At 38.3% G+C, this 9,308-nt stretch overlaps 1 protein-coding gene across 1 annotated transcript; it reads left to right on the top strand.

Moving 5' to 3' along the window:
- Positions 1 to 767: 767 nt before the first annotated feature.
- LOC123862130 (olfactory receptor 11H12-like) lies at positions 768 to 1,781 on the top strand. The gene has a single exon (XM_045901760.2). The coding sequence runs from the start codon at positions 795 to 797 to the stop codon at positions 1,779 to 1,781; it is 987 nt and encodes a 328-aa protein (XP_045757716.2). The 5' UTR covers positions 768 to 794.
- Positions 1,782 to 9,308: the final 7,527 nt, after the last annotated feature.

Below are 9,308 nucleotides of genomic sequence, written 5' to 3' on the forward strand. Positions count from 1 at the left end.
AATATTAAAAGTCAGTGCTGGTAAGTAACATTATGGTATAACATTTTTATGATGCTTAAGCTAACAGCAATAGCAATAGAAATGAGGCATATTGGCTTTAAAATTACTGCCAACTTGCTATACAATATGTCCATTTATTTTTCATATTTAAATTATATGTTAAGCAATATATTTAACTGAGATGTAAATAGTAAAATTAAAACCTTTACTAAGAGTCTATTGCCCTATAAGATGAGTTTAAGATGAGGAACTAGTACATATTACGTGTTAACTTTGTGTTATATGCTATCCAGAAACTACCGTACATCATCCCTGCTCCAAAATAATAAGCTTTACAAAATGAGTTTAACTTGGGGTGCCTGGGTGGCTCAGTTGGTTAAGTGTCTGACTCTTGATTTCAGTTCAGGTCATGATCTCATGGTCGTGAGATCTAGCCCTGCCCAGCATGGAGCCTGCTTAAGATTCTCTCTCTCCCTCTGCTCCTCCCCTACACCTCTCTCTCTCTAAAAGAAAAAAAAAAAAGAGTTTAACTTTACCAGTTCTATCATGGTACCATAATGAGGAAGAGATTCAGAAGCAGGCAAAGTTTGTTTCTGTGCAGCCAGCTACCTACTATGCCCAAAACTCAGAGTACATAACCAAAACAAGTAAACTACATTCTCTTCCTACCTGATGATTCTTTTGAAAAATGACCCCATGTTCATTGTCTTCTCTTCATTCTGAAAAAGGAGCACATTTAAAACTAGTCCTAACTGATGACAATATGTCTCTTGACTTTGCAGGTTACTGACCCAATGAATGTCTCTGAGTCATATTCCAGCTTTGCTTCTGTAAGAGAATTTATACTCCTAGGCTTTTCTTGTGAGTGGAAGATTCAGATCCTCCTTTTCTCACTCTTCACTACAATGTATGTTTTGACTGTAACAGGGAATGGGGCCATTGTTTGTGCTCTGTGGTGTGAATGGCGACTCCACATCCCCATGTACATATTCCTGGGGAATTTCTCCTTCCTAGAGATCTGGTATGTCTCTTCTACAGTCCCCAAGATGTTGGTCAATTTCCTCTCAGATAAAAAGACCATCTCCTTTACTGGATGTTTCCTCCAATTTTATTTCTTTTTCTCTTTGGGAACATCTGAATGTTTCCTCTTGGCCATCATGGCCTTTGATCGGTACCTTGCTATTTGCCGTCCCTTGCACTACCCTAATACCATGACTGGGCATTTCTGTACCAAACTGGTCATTATCTGCTGGGTTTGTGGATTTCTGTGGTTCCTGATCCCCATTGTATTCATCTCTCAGATGCCCTTCTGTGGTCCAAACATTATTGACCATGTTGTGTGTGACCCAGGGCCACTGTTTGCATTGGCATGTGCCTCTGCTCCAACAACCCAACAGCTTTGCTATACTCTAAGCTCACTGGTTATCTTTGGTAACTTCCTTTTTATCCTTGGGTCCTATATACTTGTCCTATTAGCTGTGTTGCGTATGCCTTCAGTCACTGGGAGACATAAGGCCTTCTCAACCTGTGGGTCTCATTTGGCTGTGGTATCACTATTCTATGGCTCTCTGATGGTCATGTATGTGAGCCCAGGACTTGGGCATTCTGCTGGTATACAGAAAGTTGCAACTTTGTTCTATGCTATGGTAACTCCACTCTTCAACCCCCTCATCTATAGCCTTAGGAATAAGGAGATAAAAGCAGCTCTGAGGAAAGTTCTGGGGCATCTCAACATAATCCAAGATATACTAGATGATCCCTCCATTATCAGGTCAGTATAGTATCACAAAAAGCAGTCAGGATTATATAGTTATTCAAATCTTCAAATATAAGCCTACTGATATTAACTATATCAGCTTATGAAATTAAACATCTATGGGGCCACTTATAATCATAAAGTGGCCAGGTTATATAGATAAATGAAGTACTGGGTTCTTCTTTGGCACTTAGAGTGTACATAAACTAGGGAATGTACACATCTGGGTGTTTTCTGGGTAGTTCATATGGTTCTTCTGTGATAAAAATTTCTGTGTTCTGTTTGATAATTTAGATTAACAGTTCTGGGATCAATTAAATTATATAATTTTGTTTGTTTAGTTGTTTGATTGTAAATAAAAGAAAAGTGTATTTTTTTCTGTTTGTGGTTCTTTTCTCATTTGACTGTATTATTTTGTTGATCTGGCACCCCTGCTAAATAAACCCTTAAAGCAATTATCCAAAATTTCTATGGGACCATAATGTTATGCTAGCCTAATGACATTCAGACATATATTGTTTGTTTTCCTTATACATTACCCCTTTCCAATCTCCTTAAGGGGCAGATTCTAATTCTAACAACATCAATCAAAATATTCAGAAATACAGTATTCTGAGTGTCTATATTTTTACCTAAATAAAGTTTCACCAAAAGCTTAATTGGTCAATTAATTGGGTTTTAGATAATAGAATATCTCCTAAAAACTGGAGAGGGAAATTATTTACTTTGTAATAAATTACTTAAGTTCAAAAAAATAAGTGACAGTTCATTGTTATTTGTTGCTGCAACATTATTAAAATAACAGTAAGGAAAATTTTTAAGGAAGAAAAGCATCCAGAATTCCATCACTTTACAACGATACAATACACTTTACATTTTCATTTATATGTATGTTTATTTAATATAATATCAAACTTGTTCCTATAGTATACCAAGTTTTTATAACCATCGCTTTTTAAGAACTTTAATATGCCATTCAACCAATATGGTATGGATTGTAAATTTTTATGTGGTGAGATCAACATTTGCCTAGAAGAGGGATTGTCCTTCAAGTAACTTGAAAATTACTTTTGCAGGATATAAGAAAGGGAATTTCCAGAAGGGGGATTAGGATAAAAATGCATGCCACAACTACACAATAATTATCACTTAGAATTATTATCTAGGGATTCAGACCCCCTTCCACCCACCACCAATCCTTTTGTTATACAGTACAGTTATTTCCATTCTTTTATTGCAAAAATTAATATCTCAATTAAATCTTCATAAAGATTTGTCATGATGATGCTTTGCAAACTAGATTAGGACTCATTATCTAATCTAAAACTGGCCCCGGAAAATCCAGGATGTAAGACTCCTATATGCATGTATCAATTTTCCCTCTGGACAGCTTCAGGGACTTGGGCCTCCTGTGGCTGCTTCTGCTCAACTCTGAATGGGCCCTGAGGCTGGACAGCAGCCTCCCAAATGCTTCAATATGTTTCTCAGGTATTGCCTTCATTTGCCAGTAGGAAAGCTCTTGGGTGGGACCCTGAGCAACACAGGCCCCAAATACTTTTGTGTATGGGCTAGAGCAATCCATCTGTAGGGCCAGTGCCTCTGACTACTCCAAGAGACCACTGCCCTTTTTCCTCTCTGGTCACTGCCCACATGACCCTGAGTTTCAGGACTTTCTAACCAGCTTCACCCTGTGCTTCTGCTGACCTTTTCTTGCATTGCTTGGCTGTTCTTTAATCCCTTTTTTATGGCTGGTGGTGGAAATTGGGTGGGTAGCACCCCAGAAGCCAATTCCACTATGATGTCCTTGTATCCCATTGTAGGCAGGACAGAGCCTGGTACTAGAAGAACTGGTTCCTGTCCTGGAGAAGGGCAGCCAGCAAGGATTTGAGGCTATGCCAGCCACAGTGGGACTTTGTAGTCGAGCAGGACAAGATGGATGTATGGCCACTAGCATGGAGAGCAGAAAGCCACCCTTTATGTGCTCAGCTGCCAGGCCCTAAGAAGTTCCTGGTGCAATCTGAAGTTAAGGCTCACTACCTACCACTTGGTGGCCAAGTCTGGGACTTACTTCCTGCTGCTATTTCTGGACCTTATTCTTATTAGCTGCAGCTGCTGAGCTACCACCACCTGCAGAAAGAGGACTACTTCAATTTGTCCCAAGAGAGATCAAATAGGATGACTTCTGTGAGCAACTCCAGAAAAGGCTAAAGAAAGGTGGACAAGAGAGAGAGAATTGGAGACTCTGAAAGAGAGATTCAGTCATGTAAGAAAAACTCCTAGGAGGGTTCTGGATGCCAGCACATCACTGGAAGCCAGGTTCAGAAGGGCAGTCTATAGGCAATGCTTAGTTCAAGCCCAGGTTTCACACTAAAAATGATAGATGAAGAAACCAAATCCCAATGGGATGACATATTAGAAAGCACTTGGTGTTTTAACAATGTTTATTCTTCCAATCCAGGAGCATGGGCTGTTTTTCCATCTCTTTGTGTCTTCCTCCATTTCTTTCATCGGTTTTCTGTAGTTTCTAGAGTACAGATCCTTTACCTCTTTAGTTAGGTTTATTCTTAGGTATCATGATTTTTGGTGCAATTGTAAATGGGATCAATTCCTTAATTTCTCTTTCTTCAGTCACATTGTTAGTGTATAGAAATGCAACTGATTTCTGTGCACTGATTTTGTATACTGCCACATTGCTGAATTGCTGCATGAGTTCTAGTAATTTGGGGGTGGAGTCTTTTGGGTTTTCCATATAAAGTCTCATGTCATCTGTGAAGAGAGAGAGTTTGACTTCTTCTTTGCCAATTGGAATACCTTTTATTTCTTTTTCTTTCTTTTTTTTTTTTTTTGTCTGACTGCTGAGGCTAGGACTTCTAGTACTATGTTGAACAAAAGTGGTGAGAATGGGCCTCCCTGTCATGTACCTGACCTTAAAGGAAAAGCTCTCAATTTTTCCCCATTGAGAATGATATTTGCTGTGGGCTTCTCATAGATGGATTTTATGATATTGAGGTATGTTTCGTCTATCCCTACACTGTGGAGAGTTTTAATCAAGAAGATGCTGTATTTTGTCAAACGCTCTTTCTGCATCTATTGAGAGGATCATATGGTTCTTGTCTTTTCTTCTATTAATGTGATCTAGCAATCACATTGATTGATTTGAGAATTTGAACCACCCTTGCAGCCTAGGAATAAATTCCACTTGGTCGTGGTAAATAATCCTTTTAATGTACTGTTGGATCCTATTGGCTAGTATCTTGGTGAGTATTTTGGCATCCATGTTTATCAGGGATATTGGTCTGTAATTCTCCTTTTTGATGGGGTCTTTGTCTGGTTTCGGCATCAAGGTAATGCTGGCCTCATAGAATGAGTTTGGAAGTTTTCCTTCCATTTCTATTTTTGGAAACAGCTTCAGGAGAATAGGTATTATTTCTTCTTCAAATATTTGGTAGAGTTCCCCCTGGGAAGCCATCTACCATGGACTCTTGTTTTTGGGGGAGCTTTTTGATTACTGTTTCAATTTCCTTCTTGATTATTGGTCTGTTCAGATTTCCTATTTCTTCCTATTTCAGTTTTGGTAGTTTCTAAGTTTCCAGGAATGCATTCATTTCTTCCAGATTGCCTAATTTGTCGACATACAGTTGCTCATAATATGTTCTTAAAATTCTCTGTATTTCCTTGGTGTTAGTCATGATCTCCCCCTATCATTCATAATTTTATTACTTTGGGTCCTTTCTTTTTTCTTTTGAATAAGTCTGGCCAGAGGTTTATTGATCTTACGAATTCTTTCAAAGAACCAGCTTCTAGTTTCATTGATCTGTTCTACTGTTCTTCTGGTTTCTATTTCATTGATTTCTGCTCTAATCTTCACTATTTCTCTTCCCTGCTTGGTTTAGGCTTTATTTGCTAGTCCTTCTACAGGTCCTTTAGGTATTTGGGGAAGAATAAACATTGTTAAAATATCTATGCTACCCAGAGCAATGTACACTTTCAAAGCAATCCCTATCAAAATACCATCAACATTTTTCACAGAGCTGGAACAAACAATCCTAAAATTTGTATGGAACCAGAAAAGACCCCAAATATCCCGGGGAAAGCTGAAAAAGAAAACCAAAGCTGGGGACATCATAATGCCTGACCTCAAGCTATATTACAAATCTGTGATCATCAAAACAGCATGGTATTGCCACAAAACAGACACATAGATCAATGGAACAGAATAGAGACCCCAGAAATGGACCCTCATCTCTATGGTCAACTAATCTTCAACAAAGCAGGAGAGAATATCCAATGGAAAAAAGACAGTCTCTTCAATAAATGGTATGGGAAAATTGGACAGCCACATGCAGAAGGATGAAACTGGACCATTCTCTCACACCATACACAAAGATAAACTCAAAATGGATGAAAGACCTAAATGTGAGAGGGGAATCCATCAAAATCAGAGAAGAGAATACAGGCAGTAACCTCTTTGACCTCAGCCACAGAACTTCTTGCAAGACACGTCTCTAAAGGCAAGGGAATAAAAAGCAAAAATGAACTTTTGGGACTTCATCAAGATAAAAAGCTTCTGCATGGCAGAAGAAACAGTCAACAAAACTAAAAGGCAACCTACAGAATGAGAGAAGATATTTGCAAATGACATAACAGATAAAGGGCTGGTATCCAAGATCTATAAAGAACTTCTCAGACTCAACACCGAAAAAACAAATAATCCAGTCAAGAAAAGGGCAGAAGACGTGAACAGACACTCCTCCAAAGAAGTCATACTAACATAACATAATAAAATTAAATTAAAAAAATAAATAAATATAAAGTGATGCTAAAAAGTAAGTCATACAAATGGCCAAGAGACACATGAAAAAATGCTCCACATCACTTGTCATCAGGGAAATACAAAACCAAACCACAATGAGATACCACCTTACACTAGTTAGAATAGCTAAAATTAACAAGGCAGGGAACAACAAATGTTGGTGAGGATGTGGAGAAAGGGGAACCCTCTTACACTATTGGTGGGAATGCAAGCTGTTACAGCCACTCTGGCTGGAAAGTTACTCAGAAAGTTAAAAATAGAGCTACCCTATGACCCAGCAATTGCACTACTGGTTATTTACCCCAAATGTATGGATGTAGTGAAAAGAAGGGGCACCTGCCCCCAATCTTCATAAAAGCAATGTCCACAATAACCAAACTGTGGAAGGAGCCGAGATGTCCTTCAACAGATGAATGGATAAAGAAGATGTGGTCCGTATATACAATGGAATATTACTCAGCCATCAGAAACGATGAGTACCTACCATTTACATTGACATGGATGGAACTGGAGGGTATTATGCTAAATGAAATAAGTCAATCAGAGAAAGGCAATTATCAGATGGTTTCACTCATGTGGAATGTATAAGAAATAGTGCACAGGACAATAGGGTCAGGGAGAGAAAACTGAATAGGAAGAAATCAGAGAGGGAGACAAATTATATGAGACTCTTGCCTGAGGGCTGTGGAAAGGGAGGTGTGTGGGGGGATGGGGTAACTGGCTGTGGAAAGGGAGGTGGGTCGGGGGGTGGGCATTAAGGAGTGGATGTGATGTGATGAGCACTAGGTTTTATATGCAACTAATGAATCACTGAACACTACATCAAAAACTAATGATGTAATATATGTTGGCTATTGAATTTAAATTTTAAAAAAAGCACTTGGAAACAAGGTATTCATTCAGAAAACAATTCTGATACCCACTGGTCCTCTCAACACTAGGCATCCTTTATTTTTAATTTTTAAAAAAGATTTTATTTATTTAAGAGAGTGAGTGAGAGAGCATGAGCCAGGGGAGAGGCAGAGAAGCATACTCCCCACTGAGCAGGGAGCCTGATGTGAGACTCGATCCCAGGACTCTGGGATTCATGATCTGAGCTGAAGGCAGACGTTTAACCCACTGAGCCACCCAGGCACCCACAAGGCATCCTTTAAAAAAGAATACACAAAAATGTTTTCTAGAATGACATCTGCATTTTTCATAATGAATTTATCCTGCCTGCTGAAAGTGATGTTTTTACTTGTTTGGTTAAAAAAAAATCTACTTTATTCTAGCAGAATGACCCAGGAATCGATGAGATCTTTGTCAGTTCTCTGAAACTAGATTGAAACCATGTTTGCAATTCATCAAAGGTCCAAAAACTCAAAGAGTGTCCCTAACTCATGAGGCTCTGACAATATTACATGGGGAATCTAAGCACATAAATGTTAAGTGATTTACCACCCCAGCCAGCTAGTATATCATAAAGTTTGGCCCAAGTTCCTCTGAATCACAAACCAGTACTATCTTCCAGTTATCTCTAACCAATGACAATTTACCTTGCTACAAATTTAAAATAGGCAAGTGTGTGCCAAACATCTTAAAAATATACACACATGTGATCTATTTCCAATAATTTTTTCTAAAGAAAAAAAAATAGATTCCCAGGGGCAGCTGGGTGGCTCAGTCACTAAGCGTCTGCCTTTGGCTCAGGTCATGATCCCAGGGTCCTGGGATCAAGCCCTGCATCAGGCTCCCTGCTCAGCGGGAAGCCTGCTTCTCCCTCTCCCACTCCCCCTGCTTGTGTTCCCTCTCTCGCTGTGTCTCTCTCTGTCAAATAAATAAATAAAATCTTAAAAAAAAAAAAAAAAAAACAGATTCCCAGAAATTTGCATTACATTTTAAGTTCCCTAGCCAAAGCAATCTTAAAAAAGAACAACAAGGCTAGAGGCATCACAATTCCAGATTTCAAGATATACTACAAGGTATTAGTAATCAAAATAATATGGTACTGCCACAGAAATAGGCACATAGATCAATGGAACAGAATAGAGAGCCCAGAAATAAACTCATATTTATATGGTCAATTCATCTACGAGGCAAGAATATACAATAAGGAAAAGACAGTCTCCTCAATAAATGATGCCGAGAGAACTGGACAGGTACATGGAAAAGAATGAAATTGGAACACTTTCTTATACCATACATAAAAATAAACTCAAAATGGATAAAAACCTAAATGTGAGACCTAAAACTGTAAGATTCCTAGAAGGAAATATAGGCAGTAGTTTCTTTGACATCAGCTTTAGCTACATTTTTCTAGATAGGTCTCCTCGGGCAAGTGAAATAAAAGCAAAAATAACCATTGGGTCTACATCAAAATAAAAAACTTATGCACAGAAAATCATCCACAAATCAAAAAGGCAAACTACTGAATGGGAGAAGATATTTGCAAGTGGTATACCCAATAAGAGGTTAATGTCCAAAATATATAAAGAGCTTATATAGTTCAACACCAAAAAAAAAAAAAAACCCACACAATCTGATTTAAAAATGGGCAGAAGACCTGAATAGATAAGTTTCCAAAGAAGACATATAGATGGCCAACAGACACATGAAAAGATGTTCAACATCACTAATCATCAGGAAAATGCAAATCAAAACCACAATGAGATGTTACCTTACACCTGTTAGAATGACTAACATCAAAAAATAAGAAATAAGCATTAGTGAGGATGTGGGAAAAAAAGAACACTTGTG

Source organism: Mirounga angustirostris, unplaced genomic scaffold, assembly GCF_029215605.1.
Source record: "Mirounga angustirostris isolate CCGP_5_RB_7025 unplaced genomic scaffold, mMirAng1.0.hap1 SCAF_9, whole genome shotgun sequence".
Lineage (NCBI taxonomy): Eukaryota > Metazoa > Chordata > Mammalia > Carnivora > Phocidae > Mirounga > Mirounga angustirostris.